This window comes from Echinops telfairi, unplaced genomic scaffold, assembly GCF_000313985.2.
Source record: "Echinops telfairi isolate 266 unplaced genomic scaffold, ASM31398v2 ScPeMD7_5;HRSCAF=22, whole genome shotgun sequence".
NCBI classification, from domain to species: domain Eukaryota; kingdom Metazoa; phylum Chordata; class Mammalia; order Afrosoricida; family Tenrecidae; genus Echinops; species Echinops telfairi.
The window spans coordinates 33,469,488-33,490,935 of record NW_022103901.1 but is presented as its reverse complement, the minus strand read 5'-3'; the positions used below and the strand labels follow the sequence as shown (position 1 = coordinate 33,490,935).

The following is a 21,448-nucleotide window of genomic DNA, read 5'->3' as shown; positions in this document are numbered from 1 at the left end:
ATGCAGGGAAGTGCAGTCACTGCCCTGGTCCTACGGGCACTCCCTTCCATTAAGTGGATTCTAACTCAGGCTCATAGCAGCGCTGTGGCACAGGGTAGAACTGCCCCTGTGGGTGTCTGAGGCTCGGTAGAAAGCCTCATCTTTCTCCCGAAGAGCAGCTGGTGGCTTCTTACTGCTGACCTTGTGGTTGTCAACCTAATCATACCCAGAGCACCACCAGAGCTAGAAAACTCAAAAACCAAGTCCACAGTGACTTGGAAGACCCTGCTAGGATCACGGAGGGGCTGTCATGGTGTAGTGGGTTAAGCATTGCTCTGCTAGCTGAAAGGTTGGTGGTTCGAACCACCAGCCACCTGTTTCTCAAGAGAAAGGTGAGACTGTAAAGGTGGACTGCCTCAGAAGCTCTCGGGGGCAGTTTGCCTCTGCTGTAGGGTTGCTATGAGTCAGACTGGGGCTGAGGGATGAGCCCCCCGCCCCATGCAATTTGTGACATTTCCAGACATTGTGCTTGCCAGTTGTTGAAACACAATCAGTATTAAACATCAGTAAACTTGCCAGCTGCCACCTGGACAAGTCTGACTCGTGATGGCTCTGCTGTATCAGGGCAGGGCTGGGTCCATAGTTATTGCATCAGCTGGTTTTTGTGGGGAGGTAGATCGCCAGGCTTTTCTGCCAAACCATCTCTAAGCAGACTTGAACCTCTGACCTTTCAGCCATCAGCTGAGCTCACTGATATTTGGACCACCCAGAGTCTCCCTGTGTGAGCTGAAAATTAAATTAGTTATATTAAAAGCAAAGGTAATAACCACTCAAAAGCCAACCATTGCTTCCTGGCTATTGCATCCGGTGGATGGATCCCTGGTGCAATGGTGGGTTACACACTGGCTGCCAACCACAAGTCAGCTTCTTAAAACCACCAGCTGCTCCGAAGGAGAGCATGAGACTTTCTATTCCCACAAAGATATCCAGTTTTGGAAACCCACAGGGACACGTCTCCCTGTCTTATAAGGTGGCTATGAATCAGAATCGACTCAGTGGCTGTGTGTGTGTGTGTGTGTGTGTTTTGTTTGTGCTCTGAGTGAGGAACTCGGAGTGGTTATGTAGTGGTTACCAGGTGGCTGCTAACTGTAAAGTCAGCAGTTCCAAACTACCAACCGCTCTGCAGGAGAAAGATGGGCTTTCTACTCCCATAAGGAGTTCCAGTCTCAGAAACCCACAGGGGCAGTTCTGCTCTGTCCTACCAGTCACTGTGAGTCAACATCCAGGGCAGTGAGTTTGGTCTGGTTTGGAGTTTGTGCCATGTGTGGTGGCAGGTTTCTTCCCATTGCTCCATGTCTGCTTCAAATCAGCGTGATGGGAGTATTTACACCACAGGAACAGGCAAACCCTACACATTGGGACTTCCTTCCCCAGGGAGTGTACACACACAGTTACCAGCACAATGAGGTCCTAGGTAACACTGGCCCCCTAGGGGGTCTCCATGTCCCCAGAACCACTCTGACCACTCTCCTTCCCCCAGGGCTTTGTCCTCCTGCCCAAGACTGAGTGTGATGTGCGGGAAGTAGAGTTTGCTCGATGCTTGAGGCTCCGCCAGACCTCCTTGGAGCCCGTGGCCTTTCGGCTGCCTCGAGTCAGGGTAAGCTCGGCCCCCAGGACTCGCACCATCAGCTTCCCACCCCTCCCCAGCGGAGCTGTCGGGCTTCGGGCCCTGCCTGGCCCTATACCCAAACGAACTCATTCTTTACTTTGAGACGGTGTTAAGAGTAAGCCAGCCTCTAACAATATCGCAGGGTTCACAGGCAATTATACGGCAATAATATATAAAGATTATAGTAAAGTAATAGAGACTAGGAGCAATGGAGGGAGAGTAAAATAAAAGAGTCAAATACATTTCACAGTAGCATGCTCACCTCAGGGATGGCCATGATCTCATCAGCCAGGTCTGCGCAGAGAGAGGGAGAAGAAGAAGAGGGGAGGGAGACACATATATTTCTAACCAAGGCTTACATATCTTTAGGGGGTTTGTAAGCCCCCAATTACAGGTAATCACATACATCACAGGATGGGGTTGTACCATAGGCAATACAAGCAATGGGAGGGGGACGATCTAGGGGTCTACACGCAATAGGAAGTGGAGGGATTAGGGGTACCTATGTGACAAGATGGGCAGACCCTAGATTGAAGATGGCAACCTAACCTTGGTCACCCTTGAGTGGGCTCAACCTTGTCTCTGAGCTCTCCTTCAGGGAAGCAATCCACTGTCCTTATCAGAAGGAGTGGGGCCCTACTCAGGGTGGGACAGACTATAGTCTGATTGCTCTAGATGACTGATACCCACAAGGAGACTAACCTCTAACCAGCTTGCATTGACTCCAAGTGTACTGTCATTTACTATGTGATGCAAGCAGCATCCTAGGTTTGGCATATAGTTGGGGGAGACATTCTGGGGGAAAAGCCTTTTGTGTCCCACAGGAGGGGTAGCTGCTTTCCCCAAGACTGTTGGGAGGACCTCAGGTCTTACCATACCTTCTGAAGACAGATGCCTGTGATCACCACCCCAACCACCACCACCACCACCATCCTGGGCTGCACCTCAAAAGGACCCCTTGCTCTCTCCCTGCAGAAAGAGTTCTTCCAGGATGATGTATTCCCAGACACGGCCATGAGGTGGGAGCCGGTGCTCAGTGCCAAGGCCTGGCTGGGAGGCGCCAATGGGCAGCCCCAGCTCCTCTGCCTGCAGCCCTCTGGCATGACCCCAGGTGGGATCAGGGACTCGAGGTGGGACAGGGTAGAGTAGGGCAGGGGCAGTGATGGGAGTGGAGAAAGGGGCAGAAGGCCCAGTCCAATCTCTAGTCTGCCACCACCCAGAAGCTTCTGGAACTCCCAAGGATTGTGGGGAAGCGGGTGGTGTGCCCCTGGAGGGCAGGGCCCATGGTCTGTGTGTGCATCTCTCTCTCTCTCACACGCACACAAACACACGCACATTTGTGTCCAGTAGCTCCAGTGAACCTTGGTGCTATGCCTAGGACATCTTTAGAGCAGATGCCTAAGGGTTGGGCGAGGCTCTCCCAGCCATGATTCTCTCTCATGTCTTCCCTGCCCTCTCCCCAGTGAGCCAGGCCCCACGAGAGGCACCTGCAAGACGGGCCCCCTCGACATTGTACCTGGAGGAGAAGTCAGACCAGCAAAAGAAGGAAGAGGTAGGGGGTGCGGGTACAGAGTCTCAATTCTCCAGCCACTCTCAGCCCATAGTGTGGTCATGACCCTTCCAAGGCCCTGGGTGCCCGGCCTGCTGTGCCCACTAAGCTCGAGGCTCTTGGGGCAGATGAGAGTCCTGCTCTGCCCAGCCTTCGGCAAGCAACCTCTGGGTTGCTTGCTGAAGTGCAAAGGGGACCTTGGTCTCCATATAGGAGTTTGCAGGCAGGGTGAGGAGGCCGCCTCCTCAGGCCTGTGTCTGCCGATGCACCTATGTCAGTGTCCTTCTCGCGAAGATCCGCCCCATTTGGCCAGGGTCTGACTGCACAAGGCTGTTGTGTGGACTCCACGGACCTCGGCCTCAGACTTTTCCCAACTTGTCTCTCATCCACCCACCCAGCTGCTGACTGCCATGGTGGCGAAGCTGGGCAACCGAGAGGACCCACTGCCCCAGGACGCGTTTGAGGGTGTAGATGAGGATGAGTGGGTGAGTGGATGGGTAGACCCCGACACTGCCCTGACCCCCCATCCCTGCAGGATGTACGTCCCACATCTTCATTTACCCTCCCCCCAGGACTAGCCATCATTCATCCCTGGCCTCACCTGCGCTGCCTCATCCTAGACCACCTGGGCCCTGCACACCTCATGTCTCATCCTCAGACTGGAAGACACCTCTCTGGCCCCAGCACCTCATCCCCAGAAGGCTGGCTGCTTTCTGGCCTTGGGCCCCTCAGTGGCCTCTCAACCCCAGAGCCACTGGGAATTGCCCTAACCTCTGCTTTCTCTGGGAACAGCTGCTTCTCCATGGCTGCCTGTTAGCATGTGGAGCCTGGGACTCGGGGAAGGGGGGGTATTGTGCATGGCCCTGGGCAGGCCCTAGGCCTCACACACATCCTACCTACTGACCTGCGTTGGTCCCAGTCTGAGCTGGCTTTGCCCGTGCCTTCAGCGCCTATATGCCACCATATCTTGCCTGCTGTCCCAGTTCTAGTCAAGGGCCTCAGGGGCTGGCCCCCTACCAGGAGCAGCAGCACCAGCCTGGAGGCTCTAAGACCAGCTGCTCCTGCTCTCCAGGCTTGAAGCCAGGCAAAAGGGGTAGCCCAGCGCTGAGAGCCCCACAGGCAGGGGCCTGCACACACCAGGATATCCTCAGTGATTAAAATTTTCTAAGCTGGCCACCTTGTGTGCTGTTCACTCGTGCTGGCTAGGAAGGGGCAGGGGACAGGAGAATGGGCAAGGGGAGAAGCTTTGTTCTACACTGGTATTGTCTAACCAGGCTTGTGCAGAGAAATAACCAGAAGGAAGAGAGATGTGGAAGAAATTTACAGGAGCCTTGCTGGTGGGGTGCTTAATCGCTGTGCTATTGGAAAGGCTAGGCAGTCTGCTCCCATGAAAGATGTCCAGCCTTGGAAAGAGTCACAATAGTCAGGGAACTGGTGAGGGGGACAGGAGATTCGCAGAGAAAAGGGAACATTTGAGCAAAGACTGGAAGGACATGTGGGCCTCACAGGAGCCTGGGAAAGAACCTCCTAGGCAAAAGGAACCTGGGATAAAATGTATTTTGTGGCTCCCCTATTTTCTGATTGTAACAATCAGATATTTTACTTTATTCATAGAAGGGATTGTATGATTATTTCATATAATTTTAGCTCTGATGCTTTGAGAAAATCATGGGACGAAATTGCCCCACGTTGAATCCTCACCTTCCTTCTGCTGCTCCCAGGGCCCAGGGTCTTAAAGAGAACCCACTCTTGAATTCTCAAGTCTGAACTGAGGCAGGCTCCGCCCCCACCCCACCCCCGTTACGTCACCGGAACGCGCCTCCCCTCGGAGGCCGGCAAGGCGCGCAGCTCGGTGCGGCCCCGCGCACGCGCCTTTCCTGCCTCCTTTGGCCTCTGACCCGCCGGCCGCCCTTGAGTTGGGGCCGCGGGGCCACGGAAGTCGGAGGCCGCCCCGGGTGGCAGAGCGGCCGCCATGGTGAGGCCCCAGTCCGCGGGAGGGAGGCCGTTTCGGAGCTGGGGCGGAGGGACGGCGGGACCACGGGTCCCCTGCGCCGGATGGGGAAGCGGGATTTGGGGCACATCTTGCGTTCACTGTCGGGCCGGCCGCGCCGCGTCGCCCATTGGGCCCGGGCAGAGGAAGGTGCCGGGCGTGCAGGCCCGTCGGGTTCGCCTGGCAGGGAAGTACCCTGGAGAAGGGCTCGCCGACGTGGGCCAGCCTCTGGGATGCAGCCGCGGACACCCACGAGGTGGGGCTGGAGGTGGCCGTGAGCACCTGGTTGCGCACTAGGTCTCCCCGACGACCCCCCGGAAGTGGACGGGATGGGTCCCGAGAATATCCCAAGGGAGTGGGAGAACTGAGACTCGAACCAGACCCTGTGTCAGCTTCAATTGAGCGTCTGTACCACGCCATTGGCGCCCAGAGTCGCCCATGGGCCAGCGCCAGGGGCACCTTCAAACAGGGAGTTTCAGGGCAGAAATTTATGTCCACCCTAAAATCCACAGCTATAGAGCTGATTCTGGCCTATATTGCCACCGAGTCGATGCTCCTGTGGGTTTCCGAGACTGTAACTGTTTACCGAAGTTGAAGGCTGTCTTTCACCCATGGAGCTGTTGGTGGTTTCGAACTGCCAACCATGCGGATCACAGCCCAATGCATAACCACAACACCAGAATAGAAAGTCCCCTGTACCTTTCCAAAACTGTCAATCTCTTGAGGAGCTGACTGCCCCAACTTTCTCCTGAGGAACTGCCGGTGGGCAGTAGCCCAACAACGCACAGCACCAGCGGGGCTCCATGTGTTTATGTACTTGGTATACTCGCTGCAGCCAGTAGGACAGAGTAGAACTGTCCTGTGGGTTTCCAAGGCTGTGACTACTGGAATAGAAATCCTGTGAGCTGGTGGTTTTGAATCGCAGACCTTGCAGTTAGCAGCCCAATGCATAACACACTATACTACCAGGGCTCCTATATTTATATAAACAGGTACATGTATTTCTAGGTGTCTTGCCAACTGATTCTGACCTTGCTGTTTTTGGGGTGTTGCTACTTTGTAGACTGTCCCATAACTAACAATAATGGGGGAAGTACTATCGTCATTAACGCTACAGCTTGCAAGTGCTGGCTAGTGCTTTGCTTAGAGCCCCTCATCTAATTCGTATTGAGCAACCCAATTTCTGTATAATTGAGTTCAACTCATGGAAACCTATGTGTGTGTTCCCCTGTATTGCCAATGACAAATTTTGGGGAGTAGATTGCCAGGCCTTTCTTGCAAGTCAACTCTGGGTGGACCCAAACCTCCTGCCTTTTGGTTAGCAACCATCATCTTGCCTCTTCTGGCTACTTCACCTATATAAATAGAACCATGCAGCCAATGTATTACTCACCATTTGCACCGCCCAGGGGATTCACTACAGATGAGGAGCCTGAGGGCAAGAGGGCCTAATGAACTCATCTAGGGTCACACAGCTCACCGGCATCAGGCCAGTTTTCAGCTCAGCTCTGCCTGGGTTCCCATAGGTCATTTTCCCCATCCCATTGTTAGGGCCACCTGCTAAGGGTGAGCCACCGTCGAGGGCAAGAGTGAAGTGAGCCTCAGAGTCCCTGAACTAGTAGAACAGCTTGTGGGGGAAGAAAGACCGAGCAGAGAGGGCCCCAGCACTGCCTAGAAGTGTTTGCAAGGGGCTGACTCAGTGAGTGAGCCCTGCAGGAGGAGTACCTGAAGGACATTAAAGGCGGAGGGGTTGGGTGTGAAGGGAGGTGGAGCTGATGGAGGAACATGTGATGTGCCTGCCCTGTGAGTGTGTGTTGGGGAAGCCGGGTGGGGTGGGGGCCATTTGAGAGCTTTGGACCACAAGCAACAGCAGAAGGCTGTGTTGAGACTGGCCAGGGCAGAGGTCTGGGAGAGCATTTGGAAGCCCTGCTCAGAGCCATGGAGTCCCAGGACAGGAACTCTGTCCAGAGCAAAGCTGGCCGTGGCTGAGTTCAGTACGTTCACCCCATGTTTCTGACCACCTACTGCAGGACCCCTGGGCCTTGGGATACAGCTCTCTATTCCTTGCTGGTGTGACAGTGGGGGTCCTGTCCTCCTTCCAGCCTTGTGGGGTGGACAAAGCCTCACTTATCTCAGAGTCCTTGATTCAGGGTGCTGCCCAGGGGTGGTCCCAGCCTCACCCCTAGGGCCTGCAAGGGTACTGCATGCTGTTCTGTCTGGAAGTTGGCCTTCCCTATTGCTACATCCCTGAGCTCCCTAATCTGGGGTCCTTTGATGAGCTGCCATCTGTGCAAACAGATGCAATGCCACGGTGCCTCAGTGCCACCTCCCATGGGCCCCAGGGTTGGAGTCCCCTGGCCCTGACCATAGGTGGCCTGCAGTCCAAGGTTGGGTCAGGTGCTTGCTCTTGCTGGGTGGCATTCTGTGAGGGGACTACAGGGTGCTTGAGCTTTCTGGAGGATGTCTCAGCCAGTGGTCCCCCTGACTGCCTGTGTCTCTTCAACCCGTGTGTGTGTGTGTGTGTGTGTGTGTGTGTGTGTAGGTAGGTAGGTAGGTAGGTAGGTAGAGCGAGCAGGTGGCAGCACCTTGTAAGCAGGAGCCCATTTAGGACTTACAGGTGAGCAAGCAGAGACTGGTGAGGTGAGGGTGGTTTGCAAACTTGTCCAAAGTCACGGCTGGGCTGTGTGTGCTAGGGCTGGCCCCCCTGTGCTCCCATGGTCCCCTGCTGGAGTCTAGGCTGCCCAGGCAGCTCCCAAAGGGTGCCAGCTTAGCTTTCCCCTGGGCCTGCAGTAGCATCACCCGTGCTGCTTTGGTTGGGAGCCTGCAGGGGGCGCTGGGGAGCAGCCTCTGATCAGAACTAGGCACATAGCGACTCCACTACGGGCAGAAAGTAAACAGGTTATTGCAGGGCTTTTGTGAGAGGGAAGGCTGTCAGGGAAGGGTTGGCTGATCCCTAGTGGAGAGAGGAGTGAGCCAAGCAGAGAGGCATTGGGGTTGCTGCAGGCCTGTGGGGCTTCCTGCCACACTGTGGGCTAGTGGCCTTCTGCCCCTGCTCCTGTTGCACAATGGAGGAGATGGGTGCCAGGGCCTCCTCATATCTCTCCACCTGTGGCCCAGCTCCAGGCAGCCTGGCCCTTGGCTTTGAACACGTGAGGGGGTCAGCAGCAGCTGAGCTTTACTCGAAGTCAGAAAATGCAAGCCCCTTCCAGTCATCACTTCACCGATGGCCCACAACCCCTCTTCCCTGACCTGACTCCCAGCATTCCCGCTCACTTCCAGACTCAGCTGGAGGAAACCCCGTATCTTTCTGGTGGCCCCCTCTGGCCACTGGTCAGTGAGATTCCGCTGCTTGGGCCCCTGGGTCTAGACCACCTTGCTGCCAGGCAGGGCTGGGGTGTGTCTTGTGTACCATCAGACTCCCAGTGCTGGCAGAGAGCTTGGGAGATTCACTCAATATGTGTGTGAACAAACAAGGAGTGGGTGGGTGACCAAAGGGACTGGCCCTTCCAGACGCACCCAGTGGTGCCTGACAGGCCCTTGGAATCGACCAAGGGGACAGCTCCAGTCTGACACGCATGGAGCTGTGGAGAGTTGGAATCGACAGAACACTGGTTAGTTGGGTTTATATGGGGCTTGTTCTTTGGTTCTTTATGTGTTTGTTTCAGTTCCCTCCTGGGGGCTTTGAGCTCTTTGAAAGATGGGCAGTAGTTTTGCACTCAGCAGACACTTAGTAACTGTATTGAAGGAACTGGCCTCAGAGCTCTAGGTTTGAACCTCCCCAGCAGCACTGTGGGAGGCCCGTCTGCTGTGTCTCCACTACAGGGAAAAAAAACTCCCTGAGGCAGCTCAGTCTGTTGTGGGGTCCCCAAACAATGCCAGTGGAACCCCAGGACTTGCATGGCCTGGGTGGTATTAGAAGGAACTGTGAAATGAAGGTTCAACTAGTAGATTTGAGAGGCAAGGAGCATGTGCCTCAGCCTAGGCTTACCGAACCCCTTAGTGACTTCTGTCCCTTATGGGCCACTTCGTCTCAGTGCTTCTCCTAGACTTCAGGAGGGGCTTGGCTGCCTCTGGGAGTCAGTCCCATTAGGACCTCTTTCTCAGCCTGCCTGTGTCCGTTGAACATCCTGAAGCCCTCGAAGCAATCTGTTGGGATGCTGGGGAGGGCAGTGGCGAGTCTGTAGAAACCTGCTCACCAGCTCACCTCTGCCTGCAGGCCAAGTACCTGGCCCAGATCATCGTAATGAGCGTGCAGGTGGTGGGCAGAGCCTTTGCCCGGGCCCTGCGGCAGGAGTTTGCAGGTGAGCATGGGCCAGGGGTGCATGAGGCTGGGCGGTGGGAGCTGCAGGGGGTCCTTCTGTGGCTGAGGCTCTGGGGTGCTTTCCCTGCTGTGAGGGAGGTGTTGGCTTTGGGAAACCCCTACACCGACAAGAGGTTCTTTCTTATCCCACCCAGTTGAAAAGAGCACCCAGGACAGGACTGGGGGCCCTGATGGCACTGAGTGCCTAAAGGGTTTGTTTATGCCCACCCAGGGGCACTGGGCAGTCTGCTTCCCAAAGTTCCCAGCCTTGCAAGCCCCATGTAGCAGTTCTGCGCTGCACCAGGGTCACCGGGAATCCACTCTGCAGCTAACAACAGGGCAGCTGTGGGCAAACTGACCCCTGAATGGCTATTTTGTAAGTAAAGTTTTATTGAAATACAGCCATGCCCATCTTTCTGCTTTGTCTAGCGGCCTGCTTTATTGTCAGACCCAGCTGGTTTGGTCCTCAGAATCTAAAGTATTTGCTCGCTGGCTCTTTGCAGAAAAGTGCCCCAGAGGGGAAGAGGTCTCCCAGGCAGCCTGCTGTCCCAGTTGAGCTGGTAGCACCTTCCTTTGTCCATAGCCCTCTCTGGTCTGGACCCCAGAGCAGACCAAAGCTGCCAGATTTGCTGTGCCTGGGCAATGAGAGGGTCAGGGTAATCTCTGGTCTCACTGGGGGGCTGATAACAGAATTCCACTCAGTGCAGTGCCCCACCCCACAAAACCACTCCAGCCAGAATGAGCTGCCCAAGCAGGAGGCCCTGGGGGAGTGCTAGCCCCAGGGCCACTGAGGGCTGAATATGTGCTGATGTTCATACAGCCAGCCGGGCAGCTGCTGATGCCCGGGGTCGGGCCGGCCACCAGTCAGCTGCTGCCTCCAACCTATCGGGCCTCAGCCTGCAGGAAGCCCAGCAGATCCTCAATGTCGCCAAGCTTAGCCCTGAGGACATCCAAAAGGTGAGGCCCGAGTTCCAGGGTGTGATGACCGACCGACCCCACCACCCCCACCCCTCCAGGGGTCAAGCCTTCTGAGGTCTCCTTTGCTGCCTTCCAGCAACTTCCTCCAACCTCTAACCAGTCACCTCTCCTCTCCTTTCCAGAATTATGAACATTTGTTCAAGGTAAACGACAAATCGGTGGGTGGCTCCTTCTACCTGCAGTCCAAGGTGAGGGCCAGCATGGCAACTCAGAGCCTGGCATGTCCCAAACCCTGCGGGAGGGGGGAACTGATGACACTCCCTTGTACCTTGCCAGTGGTAGGAACCTGCCTAGGCTAAGGCATGCCCCTCACCTACCCACCAGGTGGTCCGTGCAAAGGAGCGCCTTGAGGAGGAGCTCAAGATCCAGGCCCAGGAGGACAGAGAGAAGGAACAGGCATCCAGGACGTGACCCTGCCCCGCCCCCTTTAATTTATAGCCCACTTAATAAATGCCCTTTTCGGGGTCTCTGTGCCTGTGCCCCTGCCCTGCCTGCCAGCCCTGGGAGCTGGATGTGAATATGGCATCTGGGGGTTCTGTGGCAGAATGTCGTCTGCAGCTGGGGAAGCAAGGGGTTCCCCATAGCTGAGCAGGGTGGCCAGGCACGCCGGTGCGCTGTGTGTGAATGGTGATGGAGGCAACCAGACGCAAGACATTCGCCTCTGCAACGGGCTTTATTGTCTCTTGATAAACTTCCTCTCACCTGGAGGAGTACATTGTTCTAGTCATTAGCTTCTCTTTTTCTCTCTTTAAACTCTATGCTAACAGCCACTGAGCCAGGAGGAACGTAAGCTACAATAGAAAGGCACTTAGAACCTGTTAAATACTGCTCTCCTGGGTGTATACCCCAGTCTGGCAACACCAACATGGAGCCTGGTTTACCACCAACCACGTGCTGCCCACCTGCCCATCATGGGGCCCTGGAGAGGGGCTACAAGAAGGGAGGCCAGCTCCCTTAGGGGCAGGCAGGACTGTTGATGCTGGCAGAGGCTGGGTTTCTTGGCTGATCTGGGTGACCCCTCTGGTACAGAAGGGCAGTCTGTAAGGGCTAGGCCGCAGAGCAGCTGGGAAGGTGTGGGGACTGGTAACACGGCTGGTGAGGGGCAGGTTCTAGGGTTGGGAGGCTAGGAGCCAGAGCCGCCAGGTGCTCTTTCAGGGGGGTCAGCAACAGGCCTGGTGGGAACTTGTCATGGCCTTGGGGCACAGTGCTCCCCTTATGCTATATGTCAGGCCCTTGAATTAGTCAAGGCTGGGGAGCTGAGGGAGGCCATGGGGAGAACAGCCCCCTGCAGGGGCTTCTTCTAACCCCGTGTTCCCCTGCACTGTATCCCCAGCCTTGGGTGTTTCAGCCAGCTGCTACCCATAGCTGAGGATGAATGAGCTCAGGCAGGAAAGACACTGGCCACTGCCCTGCACTCCCTGGCCATCCAAGCCAACTTCCCATGCCCCCAGGTTCTGCCCCACTCTACCCCACCCCCACAGACCAGGAGGCTCAGAGGCGCGGGTGACAGGTATCTTGCAGGCCAAGTCGTCATTGTTCAGTCTTCGGCAGTGCCAACCATGTCCAAAAGGAAGTGGACTGGGGTTTCAGGCAGAGCGGGCCTCCCTTCTTGGTGGTTAGGGGAGGAGGCACCTTGTCGTGGGGAGAGTAGGAATAGGTGGTTTCTGTCTGTCTGGCCCTCCTTTGGGAGGGTGGGTCGAGGGAGGAAAGGGGTCCCAGAGCCCAGAAACAGATGTCTGAAGTGGGCAGGGCCTCTGCTTCTTGGGGCTCCTGGTCTCAGCTCTTGGGGTGGGGTGGGTGTCACCCTGACCCCACTTTTCTGGGGTTGCCAGCTGAAAAGGCATTGAGGCTGAAGGTTGGGTGGAGTGAGGACAGGACGACCAGAAGTGGGCACCACCTCAGGACTCAAAAGCCCAGCTCTGTTGGACAGCAGGTCCAGTGCCCCTTTGGGAGCTGGCAGCAACCTAGCACCATCCTGCACTGGCCAGTCTGGGCCTGCGCCCTCAGGCAGGAGGACATTATTGCTATTTCGCAGAAGAGTTTCTGTTCGTCAGGGTGGGCCTGGAGCTGTGTGCTCAGTTCACCACGGCCGGCTTGAGCAGCACAGAGCCTGGCGGGATAACCACCCAGCCGGGAGTCAGTGCCTCAGGGCTGCTGGCCGCAGAGCTCACTCCGGTGGACAGGTCCAGCACAGCCCCAGGCAGCAGGGACGGCCCATCAGAGCTGGGCCGGGAGCGGCCACCTTCAGTCCTCTCAAAGGGCGTCTTGCGGCCCTCCAAGCCCAGGGCTCTAGCTGGCCCTGAGACCCGCCCCTTCTCCCCCTCTGCCTTGCTGCCTGTGGAGCCAGCAAGGAGGGAAACCACTGGCAGGCCCAGTCCAGCAGCCCCAAAAGGTGAGGGCAGCAGTGGATTCTTGGCGAGGTTGAGAGGCAGGACTGGGCCCGGCAGCCCAGGCCCCAGACCTGCTGTGCCTCCGCCCCCTCCACCATTGCCACAAGCCAGTGCGCTGAGGTCAAGGGGGCCGGGGGCCAGGGGCAGGGGCAGGGCAGGTAGGCCAGGGCCTCCAAAGAGGGCAGCAGGGTTAGGGATGATGATCTGGGCCCCGCTGACATAGGGGCTAGTGTCGGGTCCAGGCAGTGGGGGCTTGGGAGGCGGGCGCAGTGGCAGGAGCTCTTGCTGCTCATGGGACACAAAGTGGCCATGGGCCTTGATGTGCTTGCGCAGTGAGCTTGGGTCGGTATAGCGCTTGTGGCAGCCAGGCATCTTGCAGTAGTAGGGCTTGTCCACGTAGTGGGTGCGCGTGTGCTTGAAGCGGTCGCTGGAGTTGGAGTAGCGCTTGTTGCAGCCCTCGTAGGGGCAGACATAGGGTTTCTCACCTGTGAGCAGGCCAAGGGCGTCAGGGCTCTTCTCCCCTCCCTCCCAAGGCTCCCCTGAGCCACAGGCTGTCCCAGCAGCTAGCATGTATCCCAACATGACCCTTGGAGTTGAGAATGGTCATGCCACCAGGACCCTGGCTGCCCTCTGATTTGGGCCTACTGCACTGACCATTCATGGAGCTGTGCAGATGAGTGACCCACACAAGCAGACAAACTGCAAAGACCTTGATTTTCATAACCAGTTGTCACTAAGTTCACACGGCCTCCTGGTAGCCCCTATGTGTACGTAGTAAACAGCTGCTTCCACAGGCTGTCAATCCCTGTGAACTTTCCTTTTTTTTTTTTCCTTGTGACCTTTCTGACAGCACCATTCTCACCTTCAGGGACTTCTCTTTTTCTAAGACTGAAAATGCCTGTGTCTCAAAGATACTGGTTGAATAAAACATCACGATGATTTCCTCCTCTATTTCTTTCTACTTCTGGCGTGGCAGTTAGAAAAAACAGCAAGGCACAGACTTGGCTTGGTGTTCTGTTTCCCTCGGCCAGAGAGCTATGAGGACTCAGGGGACTCAGGGAGGGCCAGGCCGAGGACACACAGCCCATGCTCCCCAGAGGTGCGGACAAGGCAGAGCACCAAAGGACTAGGCTAGGCTGTAAGCCGCAGGGCTGGGGTCTGTCCCCCCACCCCCCAAGCAAATAGCATCCCTGCAAACAGATGCGTCTATGGCGCCCCCCTCCCTCCCCATTCCGACGCCCCAGCGGGTCCTCCCACCTGTGTGTGAACGGTTGTGGATCTTGAGATTCTCCAGGCGAGAGAAGCTCTTGTTGCAGGTGGGGCAGCGGTGGGGCTTCTCATTGGTGTGCGTGCGGATATGGATCAGCATCTTGTACCTGCTCCAAGTGGGGTGTGGCAGGAGGGCCGTCAGCTCGCTGGCCGCCGGGCCTTGCCCCCTTCCCTTCCCACCCCCACACCGGCCTCCCTCACCTGGCATTGAAGCCCCGACCGTGGCGAGCACAGCCCTCCCAGTGACAGCAGTACCCAGCATCCTTCTCGGGCTTGACATGGTAGTCATTGACATGGTCCACCAGGTCTTGCAGGAGTTCGAATAGCTGGTTGCACTGTGTGATGGGGAGGATTTGAACTTGGTATGCCACCTGCCCCTCCCCCCTCTCTCCCTTCCTCCCTCCCGGCCCACTCACCTTGGCCCAGCGGCACACTAGCTGCTTGGGGAGGGGTAGTTCAGGCGAGAGGCACTTGTCCTTGGTGGGAGTGAGGAAGGAGGAGGTGGGCAGGTGCAATGCACCCCCAGAGCCCAGGGGCAGGAAGAACTGGAAGGAGCTGGGCACGCCGTCCAGGTAACGCAGCGGCTGAAAGTCCTGGAGCAAAAGAGTGCGGGACAGGCTGCTCAGTGCTCTGCTACCCCATCACCCCCACTCTCCAGTCCCTCGCTCCTTCCTTACCTGGGCGCTGGGCACTGAAGGCAGGTCCCCATTGCCCTGTCGCTCAGGGGACAGTGAGCTGCTGCCATTGGGGGAATCCAGTCCAGATGGTGGGGACAAGCTGAGGTCCACCAGAGGGGCCACTGAGAAGCGGCTGTCCACCTTCTCGGGAAACTTGGGGTTCAGCAAAAAGCCTAGAGGAGAGGCAGTGACCCTGGATGCAGACACCCTCCACATTCTCGAAGCTCACAAGAGCTTCCAAGTGTCAGGTCAGCCTGAACTGCTGACAAATGTGACAGGCCCAGCTTTGGGGAGCTGCTTCTGAGTCCCCCTGAACTTCCTACATCCCCCCCCCTGGGGACTCACTGCCGCCAAGTCAATTCTGACACAGTCACCCACCCTGTAGGACCGAGAACTGCCCCACTGGGTTCCAGAAACTACGTTTTTACAGCTGCAGACCAACCCCCCTTTCAGCCGCAGAGCGTCTGGTGGGTTTGAGCCTTCCTGTGAGCAGCCGGGTACCTAACTGCAGCCCCACTAGGCCCTCTTAAGTTATCCCAGAGTGCTCTGTTTCAATCCCATCTTAACTGCAAGCGAGTGTCCTCCTCCCACAATGCCAAGCTGTCGGGAGAACCAACAGGAAACACTGAAGAGGCCTGGCATGATGGGTGCAGTACCTGAGGGTGGGGAGCCTGGGGAGCCAGGTGTGGGACTGCCATCTACCAGGCCAAGCTCCCTGTGTAGGGTGCGGTGGCGGACCACCCCCAGCGTCCTCTCCCGCTTCTCTCTTGCCGCCCGGAGCTTGGTGATGCTCAGCTTCAGGTCAAGCGGCTCGTCCAAGGAGTGCATGGTGGTGGGAGGCCGGGGTTGGGAGCAAGCACGGGGGCACCAGGCAGCTCTTCAGACCAGAACCTGGAGGGAAGCAGAAGCTGCACTGTGACACTGTGGCTCCAGCCTTCTCTTCAGAGCCGGGACAATGAGAGCCTCTTCCCCCAGCCCTAACCTGTAGGTGAATGATAGAATGTGGGTCTGTAGCACTTCTAAGAATCTTCTCTGAACTCATGATCTGCATTTGGCTATGAAAATGAGCTCTAGAGAAACTGTCTCTGGACGTAGAGCTAGGAAGCAGCAGGTTCATGGCCAGCTCTTACAACACTGGCCAGGCAGGCTCAGCAGTTATACCTGCTCCAGAAGGAAACAGTGCCCCATTGGAAGCCAGGCCACCTCAAGTCAGGCAGAGGAGCAAAGCATGTCCAAGGGACCCAGACCTCATTTGGCTGCCACTCCCCCGCCCCCCACCGCAGCAGCTGTGACTCTTCCTGAGGATTAGGCCTTGAAGGGTCTGAAGAGAGCCAGGAAGTGGACCCACTTCCCAGGGGAGGCCTAGAGGGGCCTGCCCACAGGCCCAAGAGTTCAGACTGCCACCAGGGGGCAGCTAGAGGCTGTGGCTGGACCAGGCCAGCAGGGGTGTGGAGGTAACCAGCCTCTGGTAGTTTTAGGAGAATCCTGCTTCTATTCTGTCCTTGTATCTGCCTGGTTTTGACCCCCTGGTGTGCGCATGTGGAGGGCAGCTCCTGGTCCCCTGGCTCTCTTCTCCTAGCCAGCCCCCAGAGCAAAATTGATCAGCTCCAGCCTGCTCCAGCCTTTGCCCCAGACAGGTTCCACCTCAGCCAAATCCCTCCCAGAACAGTCCTCGTCCTCACATAGCGCTCTTTGCTCTAGCGGTGCACCTTAAGATCCCAACCCCCTTGGCCATGCAGACAGCATGCCATCCCCATAAATTTACCCAGGTTGAGGCTGGGAGTCCCCAGGCCTGACCCATCTACTGGAATTTGCCATCTTCAGTCCTCAGACTCCCACCCTCCCCTCTCCTGGAACCCCAGGCCAAGGCCAACAGGCAGGGATGGACCTGCCTTCCTCTTCATCCAGGTGGACAAGGAGCTGCCCAGCCCCTGACACCACCCCCGTTCAGCTCTGTCTGTCTATGTCTGACTGTCCCTCCACCTGTTTATTTTTAGAAATTGACCCACCTCCCTGAAGCTCCTCTGTGCTGGGAGCCTGCAAAGGGGAGGAAGGAAGTAAATATTTATGCTGATTAAGAATTCAGGAGCCAGGAAGGGCTGGTGGCCTGGTCCTCCTCAGCTGGCCCAGGGCCACAGGCCTTTCCACAGCCTCCACCCCCAACCCAGCTCTGACCTTCTGGAGAAGGGGACCACGGGGTCTGGAAGGTTTGAGAAGTAAAGATTTCGAGGGTCCTGTGACACGGGGGAAATTGCACAGGGGCCATACTTTGGCACTGCCCCACCTCCAACCCCGGCCCAGGGGCACGGTGCTTGGAAGAATGGGCGGGGTCGTGGGTGACCTTGTTCTCCAGACCTTGGTAGGGGTACTGCTTTAGACCAGAGTTAGAGAGGACCCAGAATGGGCCTGTCTCCCAGGGTGGGGCCCTGGCACCGTGCCCAAGGCCGGCAGAGGGCACTTACTCCCCAGGGAGCCCACCCCCACTTCCTGCCAGGGAAGCAGAGTCCAGCACGAGGCCCCGCCTCCCCCTCCTGGGAAATGAGGAAGGAGCCGCCCCCAAAGCCCAGCACTCCCACCCCAGGGGGGAAGACCTTCCGTGACCCCATTCCTGCTTTAACCTTGGCCGACCTCAAAGTGTCGCCTTCCACCCCTCACCCTACCTCCCCCACCCTTGGCCGGCCACAGCCGGTTTTGGGCTCCTGGTTCAGCCCTTTGTTCCTGGCTTGGGTGGAGGGGGCAGGCGAGAGCCAGGTCCCTGCACGCCTGGAGATCTTGGCTAGCTTTTACAAGGCTGGAGAGGGGGCGGGGCCCAGTCTGGAACCCTGAGGGCGGGGCGTGTGGGGGGTTGCCTCCATCAGCCAGGCTGTCACCTCCAGTAGCGCCCCAGACAATTAATAGGCTTGACAGACCACCCCGTGTCCTGGTTTAGTAAAGGAGGGATGCTCAGGTGAAATATGCCCCCTCCCATACCCTCCGCAGCCCGCAGACAGCTTCCTAACCAAGGCTGCCCACGTCCCCCGGAGCTGGCATCCTCTGAACTCTGCTGCCTGCCTCCGTTTTCCTGATGCCTCAGTGGCATCCATCCACTAGCCCTCTACTGGGTGGGGTAGCTGGAAGATCACACACCCAGGACCCCCGCTGTCTGCAGCGTCCGGGGCACGGGGCAAGTTGGAGACGCTGAACGCGACGGCCTCTGCCCCCCTCCGCCCAGATGACCACCCTCCCGCCCGGCTTCTCCAGCTGCAAAAGGAACTAATTAGCGAGGAGGGCGCGGAGGAAGCGGCGGCGGTGAGGGAGGAAGCGCGCGGGGGCGGCCAGGGGGACCACCAGGGCGGCGGGGGTGGGGGTAGCGCCCCGCCCTTGGGGTGGGGGGTGGGGTCACCCGGCGGGTGGGCTGGCCCCTCCGGGCCGGGCCGCACGCCCCTCTGCTGGCCAAAGGGAGACAATGGCTGCTATTGTGCGAGCCCGCCGGACGCCCAGCAGACGGCCGTCAGCTGCAGCGCCCCTGCCCCTGCCTCTGCCTGTCCCCGCCCCGGGCCAGGTAGGGCGAGGGACCCTCCTTACTCCACCTCCCGGGACGGGGCGGACAGAGCGCGGGGCGGGGCTAGCTTTTCGCCTTGGCTCCAACTGGAGGGCAACCATCAGGGTCACCTGGCGGGAACTGGCAGGAGGGGCTCCCACTTCTGAAAAGTAAGGGCAGGTGGTCTTCACCCTCTGCCCTTCCCACGTGCCAGGCAACTTAGGTATGGATGCAACCCCCCTCTCCCACCCGTGGTGAATCCAAAATCCAGACAAGATAACGACTGAGCAGAGCTGGCCCACAGGGTGACAAGTCTAGACGCTTTCGGGAGCAGACCACCACCCCTTTCTCCCGCGGAGGCCTGAACTTCAGACCTGTCATTCAGCAGCTGAGTCCCTAACCCCGTGCCACCAGTCCTGCTATAGTGAGCACACGCTGGCAGTTGTCCTAGTGCCGCAATGGGTTAAGCATCCAAACCCACCAGGCCTTCACTGGAAGATGTGGCAGCATACTTCCTTCCTTAAGGACTTAACAGCCTTGGAAACCCTATGTGCAGCTCTAATCCATCCTATAGGGTCACTTGCTGTGAGTCAGAGCGACCGGAGGGCAGTGGGTTGGGAAATGTGTTGTACAAATAGGAAAACCGAAGCTTGAGGTCATGCTGTTAATGACAGCAGAGGGGCTGGAATCTGGCCTCAGGGTAAAGCCCCCTCCTTCCCTGTTCCGGAAGGGCAGCTGGCTAGGGCACACCCACTGAGCCCACTGGGGTCTCCTGGGAGAGGATAAGGCCCTTTGGGTTGTTTCCACCCACCACTTGTAGCCTGGAGTCTGGGGAGTAGCCAATACACCCTTCATTCCCGTGCAGTCCTCAAACCACCGCTCTGAGCTGTGGTCCATCTGGCGTAAGACCTGGCCACAGGGGCCCAGACACAATTCCCAAATGTCCAAATGCCTTCCTGGTATCAGACAGAAAGTGCGAGGGACCCCTGCAAGGCCTCTCCCTGTGTGTTCTGGTAACTGGCATTACAGAGGGGGGGACACCCCAGGGAACTGTGGGTGGATTGGCCAGTGGGCCCCTGGCAGTCTGACACCATACTAGCACCTGCCAATCCCACCTCGTGGAGGTAGGTGCTGTTCCATCCCCATTTCACAGCTGTGAACACTGAGGTGCTGGGAGATTGAGGGACTTGTCCAAGGTCCTGAGGCTTGTCTGTGGCCAGGTTCCAGCCAGTGATCCGGCCCAGAACCACGCCTGTGCCATAGGCCTGGGGAGGGGCAAGCAAATGGGACTTTCGGGGGCACTGGAGCCTAGGAAGGCAGCAGCAGGCAGTGGGTGGGCGCTGGGAAGGCCTGCCAGAGGCTTGGAGAGCTGAAGGCAAATACGCTGCCAAAGCAAACGCCCCAAAGCCATGCATTCCAGAGAACTGGACCGCCACGCCCAGCTGAGCCAAAAGCTCCACCCTCCCTCTCTGAGCACAGCTTTAGGACTGGGGGGTGGAGGGGAAATTAGGGGCTGGGCTAAGACCTGGGGGCGGAGTGGGTGGGTGGGCAGGGAGAAAGGCTTCTTCTCTGTAGGACCTGGCTTCCATTCAGGCCCCCAAACCCGCATCAGCTCTCCTGGGATCCCGCCTGGCTTTACTGCCCACTGCCCATGTGACCTGGGGCGAGTCTTCTCCCCCTGGAGCCTCCACATCTTCATCTTTTAAAATGGGGTCGGTGTCCATAGTAAACGAACCCCGTTGGATTTTGGGAGAGCCTCAATGACATTCTGCACACCCATTCAGGATTTACAGTTTCCAGCAATATGAGAGAAAATGTTCATGGGGAGGAAAAAGAAAAAGAAAACGATGGTGGAAGACAGGAATTGAAAGATAAAGGGATTTCCCACAAAAGTTTTGAAGCTCCCTGGTTTGTACGGTTCGGCACCTGAATCAGGGCCAGGCATCTACCCTGTTTCCCCGAAAATAAAACAGTGTCTTACATTAATTTTTGCTCCCAAAGATGCACTAGGTCTTATTTTCAGAGGATGTCTTATTTTTCCATGAAGAATACAGTACACGTTTATTGTTTATTGTTTTATTAAAAGAGACCTTGCACTTCCTGTCTGCTCCAGCTGCGCTGCGGCCAACAGTGAGCTGTGAAGTGGCGCCCGCCGCTATGGTCCAGAGTCCAGAGTTATGGTAGCTTCGGGGGGCCTTATTTTCGGGAGGATGTCATATTTCAGCGAGAGGCAAAACTGTAAGTAGGTCTTATTTTCGGGGAAACAGGGTAGGAGGAATAAGAGCGGTGTGTGAATTCAAGAGTCCCCGTGGCTGAAACATGGGCAGGGAGGGCAACCCAGCAGGGATTCCAGCCCTCCCCACAGACGCACAGTCTGTCCGAGTTTGTCTCACTAGGAGACTTCACCCACCCTGCCTGCCCATTTTGAGACCCCAGACCTGACCCACCTTCTGGAGCCCAGGTCCAACGGAGGTGCAGATAGTTCTAAAAGGAGCAGGCCAGGGGTTTCCAGGAAACGGGCCAGAACCGACAAGATTTTCCTGAGATGGTGGAACTTTCCCCTTCTCGGCAAACTTCTCAAAGAGCCCTGGTGAAGCTGCAGGTTAAGTGCTGGGCTGCTAACCTCCAGCTCAGTCGCATTCACTTGGGAGAGAGAGATGAGACTGTTGACTCCGTGCGGATAGGCATCCTCAGAAACCCCAGGGAGCAGTTCTGCTCTGTCCTATTGGGTCACTAGGAGTCGGGACCTATGACTCCATGGAACTGGAGGGGGTGGGTAGGTGGGTATTGTTTGGCAGAAAATTGGGACCAAGAGAATGCATTCACTTCCAGACCTGAAGGGGGGCTGAGAGCTAGAGTCTCAGGGGTTCCACCAGTCTCTCTCCAACCAGAGATTCTGATCTCTTTGCTTGACAGACCTGCAGACCTACCCCTCCCTACCCTGAGACAAGTACACAGCCAGCCTCAAACCCCACCACACAGGCCAGTGCAAGTTCAAGTATGAGTGTGAACGGACTCAGGAGGCCCTGGGAACACCTCTGAAGGTGTGTCAGGAGCCACCTATGGTATGATACCTCGGTGCCTGCCCTGGGTTGCTCCTGGTGGGGGTGGGGGTTGGAGTGGAGGG

At 57.3% G+C, this 21,448-nt stretch overlaps 2 protein-coding genes across 7 annotated transcripts in view; one reads left to right on the top strand and one right to left on the bottom strand.

The window, feature by feature from the left end:
* LOC101663309 (mitochondrial import inner membrane translocase subunit TIM16) overlaps positions 1–10,932 on the top strand; it is a 70,572-nt gene extending 59,640 nt beyond the window's left edge. Inside the window, exons 24-31 of one of the 4 annotated variants that reach the window (XM_045283998.1) lie at positions 1,518–1,636; positions 2,624–2,759; positions 3,112–3,200; positions 3,596–3,682; positions 9,404–9,488; positions 10,308–10,444; positions 10,588–10,653; positions 10,790–10,932. In XM_045283998.1, the coding sequence (XP_045139933.1) occupies positions 1,518–1,636; positions 2,624–2,759; positions 3,112–3,200; positions 3,596–3,682; positions 9,404–9,488; positions 10,308–10,444; positions 10,588–10,653; positions 10,790–10,876 (806 nt within the window). In that variant the 3' untranslated portion in view covers positions 10,877–10,932. Of the gene's footprint in view, positions 1–1,517; positions 1,637–2,623; positions 2,760–3,111; positions 3,201–3,595; positions 3,683–3,769; positions 4,372–5,067; positions 5,173–7,598; positions 8,799–9,403; positions 9,489–10,307; positions 10,445–10,587; positions 10,654–10,789 lie in introns of those variants that run through there. The other 3 variants (XM_030884394.2, XM_045284003.1, XM_045283999.1) reach the window with 3 other exon arrangements.
* A 187-nt stretch (positions 10,933–11,119) lies between these two features.
* GLIS2 (GLIS family zinc finger 2) lies at positions 11,120–21,234 on the bottom strand. 3 transcript variants are annotated; one of them, XM_045284014.1, is made up of 8 exons: positions 20,769–21,234; positions 16,811–16,838; positions 15,458–15,692; positions 14,802–14,974; positions 14,541–14,717; positions 14,326–14,459; positions 14,113–14,234; positions 11,120–13,340 (listed from the first exon to the last, which is right to left on the bottom strand). In XM_045284014.1, the coding sequence occupies exons 3-8, from the start codon at positions 15,627–15,629 to the stop codon at positions 12,541–12,543; spliced, it is 1,578 nt and encodes a 525-aa protein (XP_045139949.1). In that variant the 5' UTR covers positions 15,630–15,692; positions 16,811–16,838; positions 20,769–21,234; the 3' UTR covers positions 11,120–12,540. The 3 variants fall into 3 exon arrangements, with proteins under 3 accessions (XP_045139949.1, XP_004705891.1, XP_045139956.1); XM_004705834.2 differs by having other exon boundaries at positions 14,113–14,231; XM_045284021.1 differs by lacking the exon at positions 16,811–16,838.
* Between the last annotated feature and the right edge of the window lie 214 nt (positions 21,235–21,448).